We start from the raw sequence: 26,991 nt of genomic DNA, 5'->3' as shown, positions 1-26,991 counted from the left end.
AAGTCATACATCACAGGCTGTTTCTGGGAGATCAGCGTGACATTTTCTCACTGCCTCTCTCCCTCAATCCAGTATTTAGCCAAATTGGATGGGTGTCAGTACAGCAGGCAGAGCCTCCATCCAGGACACTGGCCAACAGCTATTAGCTGATAATGAATACAACAGTACCAGTAGTCCTCTTCTCTAGACCACAGGATCTGCAAAACAGGAAGGTCTCACTGCTTCATGCCTTGAATGATCAGATGCAGGGGGCTGAGAGGATCCATATTACTTCCAGGAGGGGCTGAATACCCACTCTGGGAACTAATCCTGTCAGACAGGGCTCTCACCTGACACAAAGGACCTTGAAGAAGAGGAAAATAGAACAAACAGACCACCTGTGACTAGCTCAGTGCAAAGTGGTAAGTAGGGGATGAAAGCAATACACTCATTCTCTGTGAGGTGGAGTCTACTTGTGGTGCAGGAAGACACATTACAGAGCAGAGTCTCGAGGCGTGAGTGAAACAGACATGGCAGTTTTGCTACTTTTCTCCCCAAGGTAACATTAAGGCTTCCACTCCTTCAGCTGAAGGTGAAAGCAAAAGAGATTGGTAATAATGGTCTGGATCAGATTCCCATTTAAAGTGGCCTCTAGAGAAGTGCAAGTGTTTAACATCAATGACCAAAGCAGCTGTGGAACTAATTGCAACACTTTGCCCAACATTTCATCAACTACAGTAAAGACCCTATATCCATATGTCATTAATAAAAGGCAAAAAGAGTGAACAATTAGTACTTAAGGAAGTTAATAGCTGGCGTGGAGGGTTATTATTATTTTTGCCGGAGATAGGCTCCTGGTAAATTCAAGGGGTAGCTTGTAACTAGTTAAATTATCTGATATAGCCAGAGACTGTGGCTGAATCAGTGGAAGGACTTCTAAGTGTGCTGGGCTTGTGTGCTTGTACAGTAGCGGTCCCCACTGTGCACGAGCTGTTCAAAGCAGGGAGCACAAACTCTGTCAGATGTCCTGACCGTCCCATGGCCTCACATGGAGCAGCAATGTCATGTATTCACAACAGTTGTGCAACTCACACACAGTATCAGTGCTGGAATTACGCCCAGACTCAGCCCTGGCCATTCATAAATATGGACAGAACCCAAGACCCTGATTATAAACACTCTTACATGCAGTTATGCAAGTGAGTGAATAATTCAGGCTTTCTTCCCAGATACGGCATAATATTGAGCTATGTAAGAACACAACTCTGCTTTGGCACAGTCTGACATCAATGTCCATCAGCCTTTTTCTCCAGCACAGCTTGAAAACGGGGGAAGAACAAAGCTTACAGAAATGTGACCTCCCATGGTAGCACCCTCTCCCTCCTGAGCATCCCACTCTCTCCTGCCAGGCTCCTGCTGTGTGTTTACTCCTTGCCTTAACACCAGGACCTCAAGAAAAGAGAAGGTATACCAACAGCCTGCTAGGGTTATACATGCTCCACAGCTGGCAGTGTTATGCCAGCAATACTGTGGCGTTTAGAACTCCAGAAAGAGCTTGAGCAGAAGCATGCCCATAGCCAAGTACCGCTGTACAGGGGGCAAAAATGCAGCAAGAGGATCACTGTGGGAAAGTAAACTCTAATCCCACAGTCTCCATCACAACCCATCTAATCCATTTCAATATCACATACACACCTCACAAGGTTGCTATAAGAACCAGATAGGTGAAAGTTAGGGTGAGTTTAAATTTAACAAAGTGTTTCCATCTTTAGTAAAGCAGAAAATACTACCACCATTCTCCACAGTAACCCAACACCCTTTACTGAAACACCATTTTCTCAGTGACTTGCTCAGGCACCTTAATATTGACTAACTTCTTTCCTTGCTTGCTTTTCCCAATTTTCCCTTGACTACACCATCTTTGAAATCCACTTCCATGACTCGTACTGGACCGTGATACCACATGTTACAGACGAGTACCTTGGTCCGTGAAAGCTCCCCGACTCCAGTGAGAGGTCTCCTCGGCAGCCCAGCCTCACCCTGCACTACACCAGGACCCAGCTTCAATTTCCTGTATTGCAGCCATTCAAGGTGCTGGCTGATTTAACACCTCAGGAGCCACATGTGAAAATGCTCTGGTCATACCTTTCCTGCTATACATGTGTGCATGGTTTCAATTTGCATACAAGTAACAAAGCAAGTAAACACAAACTGCTCATCACTTTTCAAGGTGACTTTTCAGTCCCATTCAAATTTGGCCTTTTCAAAATTTTCTTTGAGAAGTTTACTATTATCTACATGCATCATATCAGAAGAGCAGATAACAGCTTTTTTCAGGTTTAGTTATTTGATCCCTGCAGCAACACGCTCCTGACACAGTTTTACAGCACTCCATGGAGTTTTCTAGCAATACTTCTTCCATCTCTCTAGCAGACAGTGGAACTGGAGCACGCCTCTCATATAGGTGTAAGCGTGTTTCCAGACTTTACAGCCAACTCACAGCTGCACAATATTAAACACAAAGGTAAATTATCATTCCCTATCGCATTATGTGAAAGGGCAGAATACAGATAGCTATTTAAGCCTCTGCATAATTCTTTTAACCTAGAAGAGAGAAAGTGCATGCTTTGAAAGCTATTTTTCTTTGAAATGTTCAACTAGGTCTTCTGTTCTAGGTGAGTATTTCATACAGATAATGCTAAGCAGCAGAAATAATTCCTTCCACACTCCTTCATAATACAAATTCTGATATAAATTCACATTAGAAATAAACCTGATAAGAGCTCAGACAGGTATGTTACAAATGCTCAGCTGATTCCTCAGATATCCACAATAAAATAAAAAATAATTATACTTTTTGCCTTGCTATGAATTTGGACTATGTTTGGCAGTTCTGCTTTGGTGTTGTACTATGTTTAGCAATTTGATTTGGTGCTTGATGGGTAACCACAGCAAGGAACAAACATAAACACAAGAAGAAAAAGACCAGAGCATTCCAATTACTTAATTTTACAATAAAATATCTACACACTCACGCAAAAAATAAAAAGCCTCCACCTTAAAGTAATTTATTTTTCTGTAGCTAAGCAGCATTTTGTGGCAAGAGGGAAAACATTTACAGAACTGCTTCTTCCAGACCTGTACACACTGTAAAAACCTGCCAGTGCCTAGAACTGTTATCCTGATCACCTTTCATGCCTGCACTGTGCAAACATTACATACAAAGTGGGAGAGACAGTGTTCTTAAAAACAGAAAAATCATATAAAGGAGGTGTTTCAATTCTTTACTTTACTTTGAATGAAAGCTTGAGGTAATGCCTGTCTGCCTCAGAAGACAACCATCTCTCTACTAAACAAAAACATACTTTAAGGATCTGTAACTTGTGGCTTACTGTACACATGAAAGAGACTACAAATTAAACTGCACTTCAATGTGTTCAAGATTATTAGGCCAGCAACCATCTTTTCATCTTTTGTTCAGCATTCAGTACTGTGGGGCCAGGTTTCCATAAACCATACCAGTCTCCATGGAAGTATATGTGTATGGGGAGAGAAAGCATCATGGGATTATTTTTGCTTGACTTCATGGAGAGCAGTGGTGCCTCTCTGGATGCACTTTATATTTCTAATGCCAGTCCATATATCTAATCAGCTTTAAACTTCCCGAGTACATGCTTTCAAATTATGTTCAGAGGGACACACCAGTGGCACTCCACACTGCCTTCCTGTTTATTTTAAAATGCATCTACTCTTATGTCTGTGGGGAAAGGAGACAAGCCAGCAGGCCTGCAGAAACACTGCTGTGGGCTCCCAGCTCCTGCCAAGCTCTGCAGCAGCCTGCCTCTTTAGCCTGGCTCCAGCTGAGTTCTCACCATTTGCCCTCTCTGAGCACTGCCTGCTACTGCTTAGTTCACAAAGGTCCTCAAATGAAGAGTTAAAAGCTGTGCAGGAAAGTTGGAGCAAGCCTGGAAAAACATTTTGATAAGCTTGTGTGCAAGTGGAATGGCAACAGTACACAACAGCCAGGAGCCCACGTGCTCTGCCCTGGGCTAGACATAAATTCTCCATCCCGCTCCTCTGCTCTAAGTGATTCCAGGTCACATACATGCATCATGGAACTTTACTATTGTGCTCACGGTGTTTAAACTTGGGGCAGGAAGCAGCTGGGGTCCAGTGTATGATCTCATGTGGATCTGGGCAGATATTTCCATGGGAGCATGGTACAGCTTTAGCAGGCTTAATTTCTGCTCCATACCTGTGTTTTTCTGGCGGAGGAAGGAAATGCCATGTGGACTCTGGCACAGGCAGTGGAGAGTTGATGGCAGAGTATATCCAGAGGGAACCATTGTGTTGCAGAGATGTCAAAAACCAAACAGCTACCCAAAATGGCGAGAAATAAAAAGACTGACGAGGAAATAGCAAAACACAGGTTCCTCCCTGAACAGCCCGGGACCACAGGCAGTTTTACACAGAAGCAGAACCCAGGGCAAACCCAGGTCCCACACAGAATCGCAGAATCAACTAGGTTGGAAAAGACCTCTGAGATGGAGTCCAACCGACGACCCAACACCAGCCCGTCAACTAGACCGTGGCACTAAGTGCCACATCCAATCTCTTCTTAAATACCTCCAGGGACGGCGAATCCACCACCTCCCTGGGCAGCCAATTCCAATGTCTGATCACTCCCTCTGTAAAGGATTTCTTCATAATGTCTAACCTAAACCTCCCCTGGCACATCTTAGGACTGTGCCCTCTTGTCCTACTGCTGGTTGCCTGGGAGAAGAGACCGACCTCCACCTGTCTACAACCTCCTTTCAGGTAGTTGTAGAGAGTGAAACACTGGAGGCTCCGCCTGCCTGCTCAACACCAGTACCATGGGCTGCACTGCACGGAGAGGCGCAGGGGAAAGCGGGCACCGAGGACTTGGCACTGAGCAGGGGAGTGGGGCATCCATGAATCTCTTCATGCAAAGCCTGGGAGTCAGAGGGTCCTCCGCCAGTGCACACCGCATGAGCCACAGTGACTTGAAGTCACCCATCTAGAAACTTTGACCCCATAGTCAGTCCTTCAGCAAAGCCCTCAGGATTTAAAATGGCTGTAATTTTGCTCACCCCAACTCCACCAACATCTTTTAGAAAACTGTGGAGATCTGGTCTTTCTCCCTGACTTATTCAGGAGGGGTTTTTTTCCATCTTCCCCCATTGCCTCCAAGTCAAAGGGGGGAGTATCTCACAGACCCTGCAGGGTCTTCTTCTCACTAGTTATATCAATGGAGAGAAAAATAAGGCTCTGAGTAACAGATAAAGGTGGGCAGGTGGGTGATACTCATTTTTACAAATTGACACCAGAATGATTAAAGTAAATGTCACAAAACATTGCCTTAACTCCTACATGCACACTAACATGCAATATCCAGTAAGCAGCTGTGTTTTCACACAGTTAGATCAAAGAGGCTGTGGATCAAGAAGGTCATGGTTTGGTTACAGAGTCTAAACAACTAAATCAGTGGGTACCACTGGGCCTGTCACTTGATCTCATTACCCTGACCTCACCAGCTCTGGAATTTAGTGACCTTCCCAGATCAATATTTCAGAAATGACTGAAGTTTTAGAGTATGCAGAGATTCTCTCAGTGTTGGCTAAATAATAATATCAGAAGTCCAGCAAAGGGGGAAACTTGTCCCCCCCTTTCCATTAGTATGCATTTCTCAATCATTCTGGAATACAGCACACACCCGGGGCAAGCAGTGATTCTTCCTTTGCAGTTTGAATCAGAGTATTTTTTTTCATTAGAACATGTTGGAGATCATAATCTTTCTTTCTTTTTTTTTCTTTTTAAGCACATTGGTACTACAGCCTTTCTTATATCTTTTTAGCTCATATTTTTCAGGACTGTGTAAAGAGACATAGGAAGCTTTACTCCCCTTTTTTTTGCTCTCATTTTCACCTCTGTAAACAGAAAGTCAGGCTCCTCAGCTGTCAACATTTAATCACGTGCAATCGTATTTCTTTCTGCCAACTTTCATTGTAGTAACATGCATGCAAGGAGGAGGAAGCCAAGATCAGTTCATAGCCAGCATACTGATACTACTTTGTTTTCTATGCACCTGACACCTGTTTGTCTGGTTCCAGCTCACCAAAAAGCCTACACTGGCCACATAAATTAAATTAACTTGAGCTTCAATCTCCAAGATTTGGATTTGTTTGGGTTTTTTAAATTTTGTTTTTCACAATAAAAATAACCTACTTTTAAAAACTTGGCTAAAGCTTCCTCCTTAAAGTTTTATTAGTTCTGCTCCACAAGCATAAACTTGGCAACAAAATCTCACAGCTTTATCATGAATCTCTCATTATTTGGATTTTTATGAAAGCATCAATATTAAAACTGCATGATTGCACAAGGAAGTGGAGTTTGGGCATGGATAAAGGGCCCCAACCAAAGCTCATTTCTAGGCTTGTCATTGCTAGGTAGAACCGAAAGCAATCTCAAAGTCCCGAAACCTATGAGCAAGTAAAGACATGTGTATGGATTGAATAGCAAAAGTGGGAGTCATCAGGATTAGGGATCACCCCACTCCCTGAGATAAAAAAAAAAATAAAAAAATTGCACAATATTTTGGAGTTCGAATAACGAATTTAAGCATTCAAAATCCTGCAGTTGTGCATTCTGTCGATGGCAACGGCATGCAAGTGTAAGAGGCTTTCCTAGCCACCTGGAAAGATAACACCCACCCCCAGCAGCAACGCACCGCAAACTGCCATCCCTCAGAGATGGGCAGATGGTTGTCTCAGCAAAGAGACAGGTCTTTGAAAGTAAGGACTTGCGCCAGTGGAAAGTCTCCTATTCTCCAAGAGACACATTTTCTGCCAGAACTGTGAAAGATTCCCCCAACACTTCTGTTCCCAGCATTCACACACTGAACAGTAGGGATGATGATTATTTAGGAAGTTTGGCTGTTACCAGAGCATTCTGTAGAAGAGTAGAGACATTTCTACTGCAAACTAAGCTTCCCAAGCCTACCTACAATGCTGGAATATACAAGCCCCAAAACTGATTGAATGCTGGTAATCCTGCTGGGACTGCCACAGACTTGTCTTCTCCAAGTTAAGGCGTATAAAGTGAATTTATTCTGCTCTGTATTTCAGAGCTCACACTTCAAATTAGAGCAACTCCACAGAGTTCAGCAGTGCTGCTCTTGCTTTACAGCAAGCTAATAAAGATCATAATCAAACCTGCTATGCTGCTAAGGTATTTCTTACTTGGTTATGTTGGGAAAGGTGTATTCCTCTCATCACAAAGGCATGCATAGTTAGATTCCACATGTGTAAAGATTATTGCTCCTGATGTGGCTAGCTCTGACTTTTAACTAGGGCATTTGAGCACCCTTACAGACTAAACATGAACTACTAAATGTTCTTCATAGATGAAAACTAATTTAAAAGAATCCATTTAACTTCTGTTTGACAGCTAGAAGAATGCCAGTTGATTGCTTGCTTTTAGATAGTGAAGTTAATGACCCTTCAAAAACAACTCCAAAATATGTTGTGGTGACATACCATAAATAGTGAGGGCTGGGAGTTCCCTTTTTATTTCTTTTTTGGTAGTCAACAGTAAGGGAAATGGTGGTTTCAGGAATTTATCTCCTCTTCCTCTTCTTATGCACATGCATATCCAAGTGTCAAGCTTCATAAACAAAAGCAAAGCCAGACCTGTACCCACATTCACCTGTGCCACTCCCTGTTCTGCCCAGGGACTCCTCATGCAAATCACGAATATCTGATAGTTTAAAAAAAAAATCATATGTTTGCATATATAAGTTTATGAACTCAGAATTAGTCTATAAATAATCTGTAAAAGTTGAAGATAAAGGAAATGAAGCTATAAATGAATAGCACAACTAAACAGATACATTGTTCATGTAACTGCTCCTTGTAATATTGGAAGAAAAAAAAAGAGCGGGTGAACATTGTCTTGTTAGAAACATGCCTATTAAGAGACACATTTGCAAGAATTAGTGTTTTCCACAACTTTTAAGGCCAAATTTCAAGTTTACATAGGCCTTCATCAGGATAAGACTTCAACCAATCTTTAAACCATAACTAAGTTTACGTCTTATTCCAAAACACAGTCAAGATTAAATACATAAATTTCAGGAGCTGAAGAAACAACCAGACCAAAACCGATGCATTATCTGGGACTTGGGCTGAGAACAATCCCAATTTGGTTTTCACTTCTCTAAAGAGATTAACTCATTGCTAAAGGAATGACCCTAATTATTGGGCCTCCAATTTGATTTATTTTTAGACAGAGCATGCACAAAGATGTTCTTAAGGGGGACAGAGAAAGAGAGAGAGAGGGAGAGAGAGAGATGCTCACAGAAAATGTAAACAATAGCAGCTAGTATTTGAAGTAAACGATTGTTTCCCATCTGACAGGTAAAGCCTAGATTTAAAATGAAATCACCAAAACGCAGATTATGCAAGACATGGTTTCCATCTAAGAAAAAGAAGTCTGTTTCTCTGAATGCTGCAGTTTCAGAATTGAATGCATCTATCTTGGGACAAGTTGCTAACTGAGCTGGACCACATGTATTCCCACTCATTTTTGAACACTGCTAGGAGTGCATTCGATCCTCGCCCAGCTGGTAGCCAAATATTTGTCTGAATAGGCATTATCCCTACAATGCACACATTTGATATAAAGTGTATTAGCAAATTTGAAAACCCCACTGCTCAGTTTCATAAGCAGCTCAAGGAGAGGAAGGCTAGTGTGAGACTAGCTTAAATGAAATAAAGCCTCTGAAAATAATTAATTACACCATGTACTACCAAAATCCCCTAATAAAAACATAGCAGTCACCATGTGTCAAGCAGCAGGGGCAAACTGGCCAGCAGATACTCCAGGGAAGTGATCTGGCCTCAGGAACTGTGGCCTGGTTGGCCAGTAGGCAAGTGCTGTGGGCACGCTGGGAGCTGCGCAAGAGGACAGGCAGGCATGATCAGGCTTGGCAAGATTAGGTCAAGTGAAACATCGCATAAACACGATTGCACAAATCACATCACTGGCAATTTCCATCAATGTATTATCAGCCTGAGCATCCAGAGTTCCGCTGTCCTTGTGTAGAACCTCAGCTGAATAAATAGGCATGACCTGCTGAGATCTGGTCCCGTGGCTCTAACAGTGCCTGTGCTACCTGCAGCCACTTAAATGAAATACTGTTCTTGGGTGAAGATACAGCCTAGCACCTAGCTCGGATTCTGACTGGATCAGCAGTGCAGGCACTAGGTCTGTCCATAAAGGAGGAAAGAAAGTTCACCACAACCAGAGGGTTGACTTGGACAGGTTGAAGGTCATTGTCTTGTCTGCAATTGCAAGCACTGAGCTCTATACTTGGGCTGTTTAAACAAAGTCCTGCTAAAGCATAGACTAAAAGTTCTCCCAACCAGTAGAGAATTGAAGTTCCTCTTGTTCAATAGGTTTAATAGCTTGTACAAATAAAAACAGTGAAACAAGCAATGGTCTTAGCCCAACACTTAGCACCTGGTTACACTTTCCAAGTAGAAACTGCTAGAGCCCAAGGGTCAAGACAGAGCATGGGGAAAGCTGTGATTGATTGATTGGGTTTTCACAGATCTTTTAATATCCAGTCCCCCAAAATTCTGCAGTACTTGGGAGTTGCTGTCCAGATTCAGTGTGACAAGACTCAGTGATGTGCTGTTGTCAATAAGTACACACACTTCATGCTTACTTGCTCTGTTTAAAGTACAAATCATAAATAGTTGTATGTGACAAATTCCCCAGTATTGAACTTTCACGGCTGCCAAGCAGCATGCTGCAGAACAGAACAAGGAGGGCTATAATTTTCTTTTTGTCGTTTTGTTATTTGACCTTCAATTTTTCAGTTGTCCTTGGATCAGTCTGGAACTAAATATAGTCCTTTCAGCATTATTTATATGTTTAACCCAAAGCTCCCCATGTGTGTCAAGGGACTATCACAACACTGTTCTAAATTGTTTTAACAGCTTATTTTAAATTGAAAAATGTCGTTTTCGAAAAACCATTGTCAATTAATTATGATTCTACAAACTCCTACCAACTCTCTTGTGTTTTGTAACAATTTGCTCAGAGCCTACAAGACAAAGCCTCCAACTTGCTCAGAGAAAGCTCTTGAAACTGTCCAGCCCTTGAAAACGCTGACTGATCTTTAAATTAACACAGTGATAATGATTTTGGCCACCAGCTATTTCCAAATGCAATGCAATTTACAAATAAAAAACCCATAGATGGATCAGCTGCATCCTTGGAGATCAACAGTCACAGGGCTTGAAACATCTCTAGTTTGTAGAGATACAGTGCACTATTTGGAATTGAATCCAAAATCCACCACATTCAACAGAAAGTCATTAGTGTTTGACTACATATAGTAATTTCTCCTGAACAGAGCAATATATTTTTCAGTCAAAAGGTTTTTGCCAAGCAAGGAAAAGACAAAACAGCCGTTTCAGTGATCCTCCACAAAACCTTGAGAAACCGCATTTTCTACCTCAGGTTCTGTGGTGCCTATGTCAGCTACAGAGCTAACCAAAACAACAGAGCTGGGTGGATGGACAGGTGGTTGGACACACATATACACACGCCACTTCTATCACATAAGAGCAATCTCCCCTGTGTGATCACAATTATGCTAACAGCATCAATTTTCTTTTATTTACATAACCAGTGTGAGCAACTTCAGAGAAGGATTTATGGTGCAGCTTGGGTTTCTGTGTGGGTTGCTCTTTACTATATCAATATTATGTTTAACAACATTTTTCAGTCAGAAAAAATTCCACACGAAAGTTGAAGGATAACAAAAGGTAAGAGAATTATTTCTAACTGTTCTCAGGTAAGAAAGAAGAAAAGCCACATACTGTTTTATCACTGGTCTGAACAATGCAAGCCAAATTCAGCCTATGAATCTAAAGGGCTTGCATTAGTAAACCAGCTTAGAGCGGTTATTTAAGAGTTCAAAATTTCTTGGATAATTAATGAGACAAGCTGACCATGTCAACTTTACCAAAATGTTTTTAAATCTTACAGTCAGCTCTATAACTTGACCCAAAATAGTGTCACTCAGAAAAACAACCAGCCCCTGCCTCTAGCAACTGCAACAAGATTTCTGACTGTTAACCAGCCCCTTCTAACTCAAATTTTCAAAATAACTACGTACCTAAAATATTTTATTTCTTTGGGAAATAAAATAAAAAGTCAGCTATATTACAACACAGCTTTCATTTCCTTAAAGCTCTGAGTTCAAACTACACAGAGGCTACAAGCCTAAATGCTCAGACACAAGCAAATCACCTTGGGAAGCACTTTCAGCAATAGAAGTTTTTTTTTAAAAAGTTGATTTATGTGCACTTGGCAGTCAGGGAAATTTCTACTGAACTTTTATTGCTGCTCCCTAACTTTACCAGAGCAATTGTGCAAAGTAAATGGAACTGAGTTCTCAAGCAAGTTTGAGACCCCGTTTTAATGATTCAGCAAATGATTCAGGTTTAGGGCAAGAAGAGTCTGATCAAAACCATCTCAGCCACACCACCCAAAGCATTGATCTGGTAGAAAAAAGCTCTGATAACTGAAATTTGTCAATATGGAAAAGTGAATTTCAAAGCAGATCAGGTACAGCTTATCTTCTCCCAGTAGCATAGCAGAAATGGTATAAATTAGTTGTCTTGCACTCCAGTTAAATAAATCAAAATTCTCCCATGTGCCCACCCTGGCCCAGATGAGATCTGCCTTAGAGAATGATCTGGTGCTGATGAGGGTGAACCCACAGCCCAGGTGCTGCAGTGACAGATACTGGAGTGTTGGGGACAGACTGCAGTTTTTCAAAAACACAGAACAACACATCAACAACAGAATGAAGATATACAAGGCAAAACCAAGGCAGTGTCATAAAATACACCCAGGGTCAATAGCTAACGTCCCTGTTATAAAAGTCCTATTGGTTTTACCCAAGGTCATTTCCTTAGCTGCCAGAAGTCATTTGGCCAGAGATGGGACAAGGGGGTTGCTTTGGGCGCTGAGCATGATCTATCCAAGGATCACATCAGTTATGTTTGGCTGCTTATTTGGAAGCTGTTTGTTCTGAGTCACTTTCTATGTATTTATATACAAGTGTAAACGTACACATATGTGTGTACATACACATATACTTACGAGGTGTTTACATAAAAGCTTTTGGGCGTGTTTTGGATGAGAAACCACATTATTTTCCTTCAGTTCTAAACCATGCTTTATCTAGACGACCAGAAGTAGTGTTGCCAAATTTTACTGCACTCCTGCCCCCCCAGCTAGCTCCAAGTTCCTTCACGTTTCAGAGACTGCTGACTATTTATGGCAAAAAGACAGTCCATTAGCCTAGCAATGTTCAAACTTTTATCACCTTTCCTTGCCCCTGCAAGGATAGATACTACTCCCTCAGGCCCCAGTTTAGGAACATCTGGCATAGCCACCGTCCTCCTGTACAGAAGCACACCTCAGGAGGGGGAGGTGAGCAGAGAGATGCTGCTGAGATAAGATATACCTGCAGCTGCACCTCTGCCAAGGGCTGACCTGCAACTACTCCCAAGCATGGGAGACCTTTATCTACCCACTCCTCATCCAGACAACCCTCTGTTCTTTCCCATGCATGATCTCCTTCCATGGTGCCTCTGGGTCTCAACCCCCACCCCCTTGCAGCTTTTGGCCATCCAGCTAAGCCTCTGAACTGTTCACTATAGCCAAACAAAAGCAGGAGAGCAAGAGGTGCCACTAACCAAGGGCTTACAACAGGCTGAAGGGGTCACTTCCTATTGCCTTCCACCAGTCTCATTCCTGCAACGTGCTTGTGCCAGCCACAAAGCTGCCATAGCACCGGAGAGAAACTCCTCCCTGACACAGGGACACAGGCGAGCACACACAGGGCAGCAAACTCTGAACAAGCTATTCTTCTGTACCCTCATCCCTGCCATGTTTATGATGCACTCAGACTCACTCAGATTATTTCTGTCCCTCATCCTCGCACAGACAACAGTCCAAAGCCATTCAGAGGGAAGATGCAGTGGCTGTGGCTGCAGAGTCCCTGCAGCATATCCTCTAGCAAGTACACAGTATTAAACAACAAAACATCTCAACTCACTGTTAGTAATCTTATTATTACAGCCTTGTAAAAGAAAAAAAAAAGTGGGATTTTGTTGTTGTTGCTTGGGTTTTTTTTAATGATAAAGCTGCCACTGTCTGGAGGAAACCTGTGCTTTGCACACACAGAAAGGCACACACGTATTTCATATGGTGCGTTGCAAGCTGCACAGAATAGAAAGCAGCTGGAGGAAAATGGCTATAGAGAAATGGTTCTCCTGGGCATCATCTGTTGATTTGTTTTGTTTATAGAAGGAATGAGATTTTTATCTCTGCTCAAAATATAAAATGCTTCCATGGCACTGAGCTCACTGCTTGGCTATGCTCTCACTCAGGAACGTAAATAAAAAGGGGGATAAGAAGGGAGAAAAAGGCTTTACTGCACAGAATCCCTAGCAATGTCAAAAATTAAATAGAAAAATGTCTGCCAGTGATACAGTTAAAGCTTGAAAGAGGAACTGAGTCACCAGCTATCATGGAAATAAAGGCCTCCTTACCATGCTTGTTAATAGCTTGAGCCTACTAAAGCTGAGAAGGCAGGTTAGGGATAAACTACTCAAATCCCAACTCTCAAATCCCAGCCTGAGTCCTGACAGGATGAACACCCTTACACTGTAAATACATCAGTCCTTAAGAGATTCATGGCCTGTGAAAGTGTAAGTTCCTACGGTCCTTCCACCATCTTGTGCCCACAGTTAATATTCCAAGCTCTCTCTGCAACCTTGCTCTAGGGAGGCTCCTCACTGCTCTGTGCCTGACGCTCAAGATCTGATGGTCTCTTTCAGTTAATAACACAGCTCTTTGTCCTAGGAGAACACCAGATGGCTGATTTTCCACTAAAATTGAGAGCATTTCCATTTATATTACCCAAAAGTTGTATCTCAGGAAAGAAAATAAATTGTGAAACCACCGAATACTGAACTACTGCAAAAAAATTAAACTTTTTAAAGTTTAAAAACACAACTACTGAAGATGGTGTCCAAACTGTGAGAAATTACCTTAGGTTTAAAACATTCTAGTAGACAAACCAATTTTAAGATACTTCTGAAATAGGCAAGGCTCAAGGTTTGTTGTCCTAGCTAGGTACAGTTCTCACAAAGCTGAGGATCCTTTACCTTTGCACCACCTATTCTTAGCTCTAAAGAGGGGATGAGAAATAGCAAGCCAGATACATATCTAGAGGTGAAGGTTTCTGAATGTTACACCAAACAACCCTGTTTCCTGAGCTAAAGAGCGGACTTAAAGTCCTTCTAGAACCACTGAGAGGCATTTGCTCTTCCTAAAGCTGTTGGCCAGAGCTCTGACCTGAATGGCTACCGAGGAAATGCTCGGTCAGCTCAGAGTCCCATACTGGGTACAATTCATCATAACTTTCAGAGACACTAATCAATCCAGTACAACAGTGTTACACTCACTGAAATCTATCCTAACATAAACATACAGCTTCTCAGTTTTGCTGCCATGAAGCTTACAGTGAGAATTCTCTTGGAGAGATTGCTGCATCTCAACCCATGACAAGTATTTCAGAAAATCTTAAAACAAAGGGGTTTGCTAAAGTTTTTGGAGAACAAACAGATCATATTGATTTTATAAGTAATGGAAGAAGGCCCTCGCAGTCTTGACCACCATCAGTCTCTGTCTCTCATGCTAGCATGCAACCCACTGAAGATCCTTCAGCTGCTCCTTCCTCACCCAGGGTGCTTTATTTCATCTCTTTCCCACATTTCAAACCACGTGCCTTGATGACCTCTTCAATTGTTATAGCTCTACTGAGAGGGTGTTTACATAAAAGCTCTTTGGAGCTTTTTGGATGAGAAACCACAAACATGCATGTGCAGATTACATCAGATTTATTGCTACTGAGTAAGTTAAAACAATACTTAGGGTTACAGGTTCAGAACTCTGCCAATAGTTCTCATCCAAGAGCATTCATTCAGCAGGAGTTTGTGATCATACAGTTACCAATTTCTCATGTCCTCTAAGTCCACTGCCTTTTCATGCTTCCCATACCCCTCAACTCCTAATGAGTATCACAAGGCTTTTACTAGCTGACAGGAACTATTTCCAAGGAAGTAGACTTTATTTTGTCAACACAAGCACCCAGACACTGCCCCATTCCCTGCTCCCAACATACATCTCAGTTCAGCTCCTTTCTTCCAGCCTCAATCTGTAACGACCCACTAGGAATTCATATGGAGTCTTATCCTTCTGTGCCCATTCTCCCCAGTCCTTTTCCAGCCATTGCTGGGCATTCAGTTTCTTTTCCTACCCAAGTAAAAAGTAATATAACAGGTTTTGCCCCTTCCCTTGTTTGTTGCTTCCTTACTCCCCTAACAACCTCACAGGTTCTGCAGAACCATGAAAGCAGCAACTGGCCAGGAGAGAAAGTACCAAAGGAATGGATATGGAGAATCTCCCACATTCTAGATGACCCCTGCCTTAAAACCCTTGTACTCTCTATTGACCTGCACATCACTCCAGCCATAGAAAACACATGTCAAATTAATAAGTAAAGCTTAAAAGAAATTGTCATCAGTGTAAGTAATGGCACATAAAAGTGAGAGAAGGAAGACACAGGCATTGGACGTCATTTTCTTAAGCTCCTCCACTATTCCTGTGAAAATGAAAAAAATGCATATCCAAACCCAAACCAGAAAACAGTTTGAGCTCTTTCTGCTGTGTGCTCAGTTAGCACACACTGAGCTCATGGAAGAGTAAACTTTGTCTTCAGTGGGGGAAAAAAAAGTCAAAAACAAAACTAGGGAGACAAGAGATGGAAAAATCCATCTAAAGATTTTGGGTATGTCAAGGGGAACTGATAAAAGGCAATCTCTCAATAATTTGTCAATATTTTATTTTAAAATATTTTTCAGACAACTCCATTAAGTACTGTATAAAACTTTCCTACAGAAGAGCAAGGCATGGCTCTTAATCAAAGGTATTAATTACCTGTGAGCCAGCAATGAGGACAAAATATAGCAAACGTTGGTATGGATGAAGTCTGATGCAAGGACAAAAAGGAGTGAAGAAGAATATAGGTAACTTTCTTTAAATGATATGTTAAAGTGTTAAAGAAGACGAGAGAAAGGAGAACATAGGTCTATGTTTCAGCACTGAGGAGCTCTAACCTGTCAAAACTGCCCAAGTTTTAACTTTTCATTTAAGAGGGAGAACAGGCAGGCTGGCAGGACACTTGGTCTGCTACCTGAAATATGTGACAAGTCCACATACTTTGGAGCACCCCGGTGCAGGGCAGTCATAGGACCTGCCAGTATGCTCCCCTGGGGTTCAGGGAAGAGCAAAGTTCATGGCATTGTTTGGAGACTTTGCAGTAGACATGCAATTAAATGCACAGACACGGCAAGAGACAGCCCCAGTGCAATGCGATGGAGTGCCCCACTGCTTGTACAGGCAGAGCATCCTCTCTAAGGAGGAAACATTGCCTTGTTTCACCAACTAATTTCAAATCCATTTAAAGCACTACCAGCAGTGTATAAAGTTTCTAATACAGTCAGTAGATGGAGGCAGGAACTCCTCAAAGTTAATTCGGAGCCCCCAAAATCAGTTTGAGAGGTGCCCAAATATCCTAAGTTAAACAAAGCAACCTGCCCCAAGGTAAACAGCAGATCAGAAGTTAAAACCAAAGTGTTGGTCCAGAAGAGCTAAGTGAAGCTCCAGAGAACAGTTGCAGGCAGAAGTTGCCTGATGGAGAAGTCAGAGTAATTCACCCCCTTAACAATCTCTGCTGCCTCTGCAACCCAGTCCAGACCGGACCCAGTCCACTGCAAGCCCTGCAGGAAGGGAAAGCAGAAATGGGATGGTTCAAGGGCTGTGTACAGCTCTTGTTTGCTCTTGCATCATTTGTGTGCATTTGTAGCATGCTCCATTGGACACTACATCTGGACCATAAGAGTAGGAAGGAAAGGAAAACTAAAGGAAACTATCCTACCCCTGTACATCTACCTTAACATATTAATGCTCTAATCTCCATGCACCAAAAACTCTGTTTTAATATGGGATTTAACGGGGCATGAAAAGGTTTAGGGAAAAACAAAGGCCACAAGGAATTAATAGGCTGGCTATTGACTTCTTTACGCAGAGTTTTTAGGGTAAAATGACCTTCATAAAAGCCAAAAACTCAGCAAGCCCTTGAGGGCCTCCAAATAAACACTGCTTGACATGTAATAGCTAAATTTAAAACAAAACAACTCGAACATAAGAGGTTTCTGAGTTTTGAGGTGCAGTGCAAGCAAACAAAACCTGCACATTATTAGAGGCCCAGCTACGTTTATCAGAATAACCAAGGTGTTCTAACAGCCTCTGAGGACATCCCAGAGAATCTAGCTCTGAAGCTGCAACAGTGACAGAAAATTGTTCTACCTCTTCCCAAAAAAATAAGATAACTTTGTTTACCTGAAAGCAGCATAATCAGGGCACTGAGTGAACTTCTTTCTGGATGATCAAATCTACTTTTTTCTCAGAGAAAGAAAGTATTTAGTCATTTGTGGTGTGGCACTTTTCCAAATTATAATTCAGTAGCTTACTCTGCTCCTTCTCAGGCTCACCTAGAGATGCTTGATTTAGCTCAAAGACAAGGTCTTACATTGCACAGCTGTGGGATCGAATTATGTTTGACACATAAGTGGGAATTCCGGATTTGCTCGATGTGAAACTGCATGACAAAGACAATTCACAATCTTTTAGGCTTCTTTTCTGTCATCAACAGCAGTTTGCTGATGTTTCCTGTTGAGTCAGATCCTCCCAGCTTTCATAATGGGACATTCAACTGAAGGGGAGGGAAGCAGAATGATTTCCACTGACATAACGGCCATTTTAGGGAAAAAGAAAAACACCAGCTGGGGTTAACAGAATATAAAACCCCTCAAACCTCCCTGCCTTCTGACCCTGTAAACCTGATGCTGTGTTCACTGTAAACTGAGAAGCTAGAAGGCTGTAATAGGGGCAGATTCATTAGGGACCGTAACCTTAGATCCCAGCTCAGAGGTCGGCCATGGCTGCAGGAGGGATGTGGAAGATGGAGACACGTTCAGCAGCCAGAGCCCAGCAGCAGTACAGGAGCACTGGCCCCTGAGCACTCATTGTCTACAGAGCTGTGCTTTCTGCCAGTGAGGGAAACAAGCTTGCTTTAACATCCGAGAATTAGAATGCCTCTCTGAACCTCTCAGCTCAAAGAGCCTGGTGCGAGAGTGGAGCTGTACATCTTTCTGAGTGTATATTGATGCTCTGTACTCAGGCCTGTTTCCAGCCACAGTGGTCCTTGCAACACTGTGCCTTTGATGGTAGCAGCGACAGGTGGACAGGTTAGAGCCTGCCCATCCACAGTCAGTGGTGGATCCAGAAAGGATCCAGACTTCATACTGCTTGTCCCTGGGTCTGTCCAGAAGCATTATCTGGATGTGTTAGGGAGAATAATCTGCTCACCTTACGCCTGCGCTCAGACTATAAGCTCAAAGCTCTAGCTATCAAACATCTTCAGTAAATACTGATTTTTCAAGCAGCAAAAATTGGTTGAAGATTTCGTATTAGATAGTATCTGATTTGGAAAAAAACCCCAACACCTGAGATCTATTTGACCTCAGTTTTACCTAACTCAAGCCCAAAGAGCAAAGTTCTGCAAAACCAGAATGAAGTTTTTGCTGGAGAAAGATCACCTCTAAACTTTCCCTTTCCAAAACCATGGAATGCCAAGTAATGCCAAACAAGCAATCATACTGAAGTCACCTGTATTGAAATACTGCCTGTCCTGAGCTCAACTTCTTATGTGGTCTAGTACAGGTATTGTACCAACTGATGAACTCTAACATGTCTCCCATATGTAAGTATCTCCCAAATCTCTCTGTATGCAAACTTCTAAACTTAAGATCAGAGGAAGAAAAATACTTAGTTTTCATTCTTTCTGATCAGAGACTGCAGATGCTTTGGGTCAGGATTGACTTGCTGTGCAATGGGTGGACAGTACCTTGATCCCGTGGAACCCAAATCTCTTAGGCTCTCTATACACGTTTGTAACACAAGTGATTATTAATATTACTGTAAAAATGTAGAATGTAAAAATGTGCAAATGACATCTTTCTGAATTACTTAGCTTTTCAGAAACAGCCAAGAACACCATTAGTATATGTTTTGCTATGTTTGAAAGCATGCAATTAGACATGTATCTTACAAACATAAACAAACACTCCCATCCAACCTCCATGTTTCTAAAAAAACCCAGGTTTGTTTAGACAAGGGGTTGATAATCCAGTTTGAACACAGGTATCTGAATGCTGTGACAGCTTCTTCATAATGCTCAGCTTATGGTACATTAAACTTTAAAGCAAGATAAACTCCTGCTTTCATTTTATCAAACATCTACCCAGACAGCAAAAAGAAAGACACAAAGCAATGTTTGCAGCTACAGCCAAGCATGGGATATCCAACTCAGCATATGTTTGAAATGAAAATGAACAATATGTTGCATAGATATACTACTGTATTTTTCAATAGAGAATATCACTGGGATTTGTAAATGTTAACCTCATCCCTCCCTTAAGTGTTTGGTTTTATTTCATGCCTGAAAAAAACCCTGAGATTCACAGAGATTAGGCAAATAGAGACAGCAGTGCTTGCAACTGCTCGAGAAAGAAAGTGCACTTAAAAGAAACTGCTCTGATTATCAGTTTGGGTAGAAAGAAATCACAGGGGCTGGGAGGGACACGGACAAGAGATTTTTTTAAGAGTGCTAAGTGTTGTGCCACTGGTGTGACTGAACTTCAGGTATTTAGCCATATTATGCCTTTTTGTGGTCAATAAAGCAGTAATTTAGTTGCCTATCACAATAGCAATGATGTAGCAACAGCCATCAAGAATCCGTGATATGAAGTCTGCAAGAAGAGACTTTGACCTACAGAGAACAAGTAGAATGGGGAGGGTAGCAGACGACTAAGTCCTTCAGGAATGGGGGACAGCAAACAGGTTTGAGCAGCCTCTTGAATTAACAGATTACCAAAAAACCAACCTCGGGTTTGTTCTTCCTGTTTCATGTCTGAAGAGACTACGTACCCAAAAGCTATTCAGTTATTTCTAATCTCAACATTAGATCAGCTACCTTAAAAAGCCTCTCCTTATAGCTGACTTAAGGTCATGTGGAAGACAAACACAGAGATTATACTTGCTTCCACTGACTTAAAATTGACACACTGCACTCACTGCAAGCATCACCCTCATATTACACTGATGACAACACATGAGGAATCAGAGATGTGCTATTATAGAATTTTTTATAAAGAGTTATTGATGATCTTCATTGTACCATAAATAACAGCCAAAAAAATTATCAAATCATTCAAGTTTCTTCCTAAGAACTCTACCTTCCCCAGAAGTTTATTTTTATGCCACTTTGCCCTCTCCTCCCTTTCCCAATCAACCCATTCTTCATATGACCTCACCATACCCAAAAATGTGAAGAGATTGGTCTTATCACAGCTTAGCAAGATACCACCTGCCAGCTGAACTGTGACAAATCACAGCTGGCCCTACAATACACACACACTAACAGTGACTGAGGCCGAGCTGATGGACAGCAGCTCAAGGCTGTCATTTAAACCACTGAGTACCCCCACCTACAAAAATCATGCAAAGGAAATAGCTCAATAGTGTGACAGCTGCCATCACCATGTTCCTATTCCAGTGTGCATTAGATCTTTTGACTCTCTCCTCTACCTGCAACTGCCTTCTTTTGAGCCTTACTAAGCCTTTTGCAGTCGACAAGGTGGACAAACTGCCTGTTCTTTGTACTCACACAAGAGTTGACACAACATGACCCCAATCAATTATAAGCTACTACCATAACAAAATTTACAACAGCAAATATTCGTTCCTCCCTTCCCCCATGACTGCCCCTCTGAAAAGGTACAATCCTGGCAGAAAAAGCTAGAAAAAGAATAATTCAGGAGTTATTAAATAATGAGAATAAGGCTTAGAATGAAAACATAAACATCAAAAGAACTTTAAGAGTTATTACTTTATTATCACTCCTGCCATACACAACACTCATGTTTTCTGACTCCTAGAAGAGCCAGATAATCAGGTATGCAACATGACTGTAATAAAAACATTCTCTAGCATTAAGAACCTGCATTTCTATTGGCAACCGTTTTACTGTTTAAATGATTCCTTGAACCCAAGGTTTCAGCCATGAATAAAGCAATCTGTGAGCATGCACTGAGCTTTACTCATTTGTTTAAACAGGCATGCAGTAAAAAACCTAAACAAAATAGACTCAAAATGAATAAGTTGACAAATCTGAACAACAACCACCACACTAGCAGATGTGCTTCAAGACATTAGCTTACAGGTTCAGTCACTGCATTTTACTGAGATAAATGAGTCTGAATAACTCAGCCACCAGGCAAACCTACCAATAGCCCACAGATGTTGCCCAGCATATTTCATTGCAGGTTTAAGCTTCTCATTGGAATAGTGACCTGTAGACACCTGTATTTAATAAGCTGCTTAAAAATCAACCTGAATCTGTAGATCAACAAGACTGGGCAGTAATAACCATTGGCAGGGAAGAGTATAAAACACTTTCCCCATATAAAACTTCAGCTTCCTTTTCTTGATGCTTTCACAGAACTCACCTTCAACCAGCAAAGGAGACACACTAAATGGAGTGTCTCTACTGTCAGACAATTTCCCACCTCACTGCTAAATTGAACTTTTTGAAACTTAAATGATAGGCACTCTGTTCAGCAGTGACTGACCATAGCCATGAGCCTGCCTTAACTCTGCAATTAGAGCTAGTTTTGTTAATGGCAAGACTGAATGTGCACTAAAACACCATGTTATAACTTCAAGGGAAGGAACTGCCTTCCCTAAATGGAACCGGAAAATGAGGCCCTGGACAAGCATACACCAGAATGTACCCAACGTTTACAAGGAGCACTTCTGTGTCTTCACAGATCTCTGCACATCTGGACATGTACTACGTGGAAGTATCAGGCTCTTTCAGATAACTCACAGGTGGTCAGATCTCACCACCTGATCTGCTGCTTTTCTGAACTGTGGATGTGCCTCTGTCCTCCTTCTCATCCCCTTAAGCTCACAGAGATGCACAGGTTGGCAGCTAAACAGCACGGTCTTACTTAAAGATCTAGAGCTGCCATTCTTTTCCCAGTAAAATTCAAAGGAAGTAGGACTTGGACATTTGTGATGATTTGGGGAGATCTTGTTAAGAAATCAGGGCCACCCACCTACTTGATATGGCAATGCACATCAGATATGAGTTTGACTCTTTTTAGTCTTTCCAGACCCTCCCTGGACACAGAAGGAAATTCATGCTCAACAGGGTGAATGAATGACAAAATACATGCAGAAGTGATCTGTCATTTACATTGCTACAATGATTGTGCTAAACTCATGGTGCCATCACTATTCTCTTCTAGGTTAGCTTTGGGGGTTTGTCACATGTTCTTTTTTCTACAACTATACCTGCACCTTTTTCTTGAACACTCATACAATTGAGAAAAAAAACATTCTTTGACTGGAAAGCAGGATTTGAGGAGGTATACAAGTAAAAACAGTCAGAAAAGTACTCCCAGTTCTGTTATTTAATTTCTGAAATAAATTGTTGGGACAGGGTAGGTTTTCTCATTTCAGCACAGCTCACTGCAATGCCTACTGTGCTAACCATCAGGGCTGCTGTTATTCTGATTTGTATCCACTAGTCAGTGTGGAAAGAACAAGAGAGGAAATTTAAGCAGCAGTTAAAGTGTCTGTACACTTCAGCCAAGAAACATGGCAAGGGACACGTGTGCTGCATAGTAGAGAGAAGTCCAAAGAAAACTTGGTTTCTTTTTAACCAATGTTCCTGCTGCCCACAGAAATTAAAAAGAAACCAACAGATAAGTTGGGTTTTTTTCATTTTGAAGACAATTTTTGTTAGCAGTTTGTTGGTAAAGCACTTACAAGACAATATTGCAAGGGGAGAATTCTCTAAAAGCATCATGAGTTTTGTGAGTATTTAGTACAATCCCTGCATCCAAACCAACTCCCCCTCCATTTCCCTCCCAGGCAATTATCTCCCAGTTTCCCCACATGAATAAAAGACTTTGTAGATGTTGGTGGAGCTTCAGCAGGCTTTGTGTCTGATATGCAGCCCATACCACTGTTATCACTTACCAATACAGCAGGACCAGGAAGACCACCAGCAAAGCCAAGGTGACTCTTGTACTATTCATTTCTACAGAGGCAAATGCCAGGAGATCTACAGGCTCCATTTTCCTCCACTACAGCTCCAGCCTTGAGTGCTGAGTGCAGGGGAAAGCCTCGGCAAGAGCTGATAAAGCCTTCCACTGCTATATGAATGACATCTGCAACAAAACAGGAACCGAGAGAGCAAAAACATGTCAAGTACAAACTGCAAACCTTTCCTCTTCTCATCGACTGCACACTCTGACACAGAACTGGAAGGTTCCCTGAATGGTAGAATGTAGCAATTTCCCCCCTCCCACTGTTGTTGACCATCATGCCAGTAAATATTTACATATCCACCGCTTGAGACATCAGTGCTGCTGAATAGGTTTTTAGACATCAAGTATGGGAAACTGGGGAATGTGTGGGGAAAAAACAGGGGAAGAGAGCCTGACCATGTTACAGATCATGGAAGAAAAATATTAAGACACTTTCAGGGGTGCCCTGACATACAAACAGTGTCATTCTCCAAAACAGCAAAAATAGAGCATTTTTGCAACATAAAAGTTCATTAGCACTTAATTTACAAGCTGGTTATATCTTGAAAGAAAGGAACAAGGTAAATTATCACAACTAAAAAGAGGAATTAGAGGAAAACTCTATAAGAGAAGACCACCAACCTGTTACACACCAAAGTAACCAAATTCCATAATCAAAAAAATCTTCAGGACAACAACAGCAGCAGCTTTCAAGTAAATGCCCTTGACCATGACAAAAACCTGTCCAGTATTGTTTGTTACTTATGAAACTATAAATACTCATAAATGTACTGCAGACTTCCCACTCATTATAAACAACCTATCGGAAAGTTAAGGAAATCAATGCTATGAAAAAACTAAGTTTGTGAATTATATGGTAACCTTGAGAAACAGAAATTCTGTAAAATCTGATTCTTATAACACACCAGATGAAGAGTGGTTTCTTCTATTACAACCCCAAGACAATAGCTTAGATTTAATGTGCAAGGCTTCTCCAATATCACTGTATTACATTTCCTGCATTTATCAGAGAAGTTAATAATATAGGTATCAAAAAAAGTAAAGTCTCTAACACAATGGAGTTTAATTTTAAGAAGATTTGGCTCTACTCTAACTGAATCATTGCTATTTTGGTTCTCCTGTGCTTCACAGCTGCATTAATTCCCTTCTAGCCTCAGATCCTTGCAGAATAAGTAAAAGGTGTTAACCAGCTCATCAGCTCCACAGAATAGCAACGTAGTTCACAGAAAACCTTGCTTGTATTAACAACTTTATTGCTATCCTGGGTCAATAACAGCTCTGCTGGTTTGCTGCTGCTGGCAAGTCATCTGAGAACAACTACAACAAGAATCAAGATCAGTGACACAAGAAATTAATCAGCGGGCAGAAGCCAACCCCAATCAGCAACTGATTTTATGGGACTTCTTTAAAAAAAAAAAATTAAAAAATAAAATATCCATATGGATTAAAGTCTCTTCAAAAAAACTAAACTAATCACCATAAGTGTAGAAGGTAAGAAATAATATTCTGATTTCACTGTACTTTTATTTACTTGGCTTTTGAGTTAAAAGACATATTTTTCTGTATATAGAGTTCAGATGCTCTCCTATTAAAGTCAACTGTATAACTCCTATCAGCACACACAGGTCAAGTACACACCTCACTTGTTTTTTAAGAAGCATTGGAGTCTTTTGCCAGTCACATCGGGAAATAGGTGGGATGAATAGTTCTCAAATGCATGGATTATGAAAGAAAATAGGCTCTCACATCAGCATACAATTTGTAAGATGACACATAATCAAGCTTTTCTTTTCATCCTTTTCTGGTTTTGATGTTGGTGTTTGTTTTATTTTTTAAGCCTCATCACCTGTTACTTGCTGAAGGATTTTAACTCAGCACCTCCAGCCATTAGGAAGGGTGGCACAACAGCATCGACTCCAAAACCTACCCGGAGCAGTCCTCATCACAGACCCACGCACTCATCATCTCAGAGTTAAGGATCTCAGCTTTGCAGGGTGAGGAAAAAGGAATCAGGGATGCAGACAGCAATGCATACAGGCTATTTATCAATCCCGAGTCTCTCTTTAGAGGTCCTTTACATGAGAAATGTCATCCTAATTAACCAGTTAATAGCACAGATATTTTTCACCAACCTCCCTTCCTTTTGTTGAGCCACACTGGTCAATATTATTCTCCCTAGAGAACTAGGGAGACAAAGTTCTCACCAACCACATGCTGGAGGAAGCCAGAGGCAAGCAGAAGTGGAAGAGAGCCTTTTCCTCTAAGACTGCTATGAGTCAGCAGCACTGTCTGCATTTGCCTCCACCAGGCTTCACTCCAGATTGCATCTACCAAGCTTTGCAGCTCCTTGACACGGTGCCATCCGAGCTCTTCTCTCCTGCAGCAAGTAAATTCCATAGATCACTGCCTTGCTCATCACAAACAAAATGTTATCTACAAGAAGACATCCATCACATCCCTCCTTCCCCGGCACTGCCTTGGAGCTCCCCAGCAAATGGCAGACGTACAAGACAGAAGCAATTCAATTCTGAGCAGGCAGAGCTTCAGCCTGCACAGATGTTGGCAGTGTTAAGTATTAAACGGGGAAGTACGTAACAGCATTCAAAGTCTGAGGAACTGAATTGTTCCTCAACTGTAAAAGAAAAAAAAAAGCCTGGCACCCAAACAATCCAGGTTTTACAGGAAGCCTTCATGTCTTAAAGCCCTGTCTGACTGCAATAATATTTTCTGTAAATGCTCTTCCAAAAACAATGCATTTTAACTTCCAAATGAATACAACTATGGCTATGAACCTCAGCAATGCTTGACATATGCTGGTATCACTCCGACACGAAATACAGAGCTTATTAAAAAGCAGGATCATAGACCTTCTCAGTAAACCTAGATCACATTAAGGACTATGACTTGTCTTCAAAGCATATAAAATGGAAAGTGTAGTCTTATCTATTTTAGAAGCTAATGACTACACCAGCTAGACTAACCATGCACTCCTGCTAATGACCAATTTCAACTCCTCTCATGCTATTCTACCTTGTATGTTTTAGGTCTATAATAATCTAATTAAGGCTGAGCCACACCTACTTTATCATAGGTGAAGGAAGCCCAGGGTCTATAGAAATTTGTAGCACAGATCAACTACATTCTGGTATAGACAGCTTAGCAACAAAATAGTGCAGACCAAAATACCATAAAACGGCTTAAAAAAAATTAATCAGAGACTAGTTTATGTATAAACTTTAACAAAGCCCACGTACAAAAATGTGTATGTATGATAATAATTTATCTTGAAGACAAAAACCTTTCCAAAGCCAAAATGAATTCTTAATATCTTGAAAGTATACCAATTAAAAAGATCAAAGACACATTTCACATGGATTTTTTTAAAATTTAAAACAACCCTAATATCCAAAGTACGGGGAATATTAATCTATTAGAATAGAGGGATTTATAATGGCCATCTTTGACTTAATTATTACTATCCCTGTTCAAGGATTGATTAGGCAGATTAATCAGATGATTTTGTACTCCTGCATTACAAACTATGATAAACTACCCAACAGACAGACCACCAAGGCACCAGAGTCTACTAATAAAGATC

At 41.4% G+C, this 26,991-nt stretch overlaps 1 protein-coding gene across 1 annotated transcript in view; it reads right to left on the bottom strand.

Annotated features, from left to right (window-relative positions):
- Positions 1-26,991, bottom strand: part of TBXAS1 (thromboxane A synthase 1) — a 262,385-nt gene that overhangs the window by 205,907 nt on the left and 29,487 nt on the right. The window contains exon 5 of the mRNA XM_039383165.1: positions 23,323-23,513. Coding sequence (XP_039239099.1) covers positions 23,323-23,420 — 98 coding nt within the window. The 5' untranslated portion in view covers positions 23,421-23,513. The remainder of the gene's footprint in view (positions 1-23,322; positions 23,514-26,991) is intronic.

Source organism: Pipra filicauda, unplaced genomic scaffold (assembly GCF_003945595.2).
Source record: "Pipra filicauda isolate LSUMZ 115617 unplaced genomic scaffold, ASM394559v2 scaffold2_size9829703_pilon, whole genome shotgun sequence".
NCBI classification, from domain to species: domain Eukaryota; kingdom Metazoa; phylum Chordata; class Aves; order Passeriformes; family Pipridae; genus Pipra; species Pipra filicauda.
The sequence above is the reverse complement of the archived record's forward strand: the minus strand, read 5'-3'. Positions and strand labels throughout refer to the sequence as shown.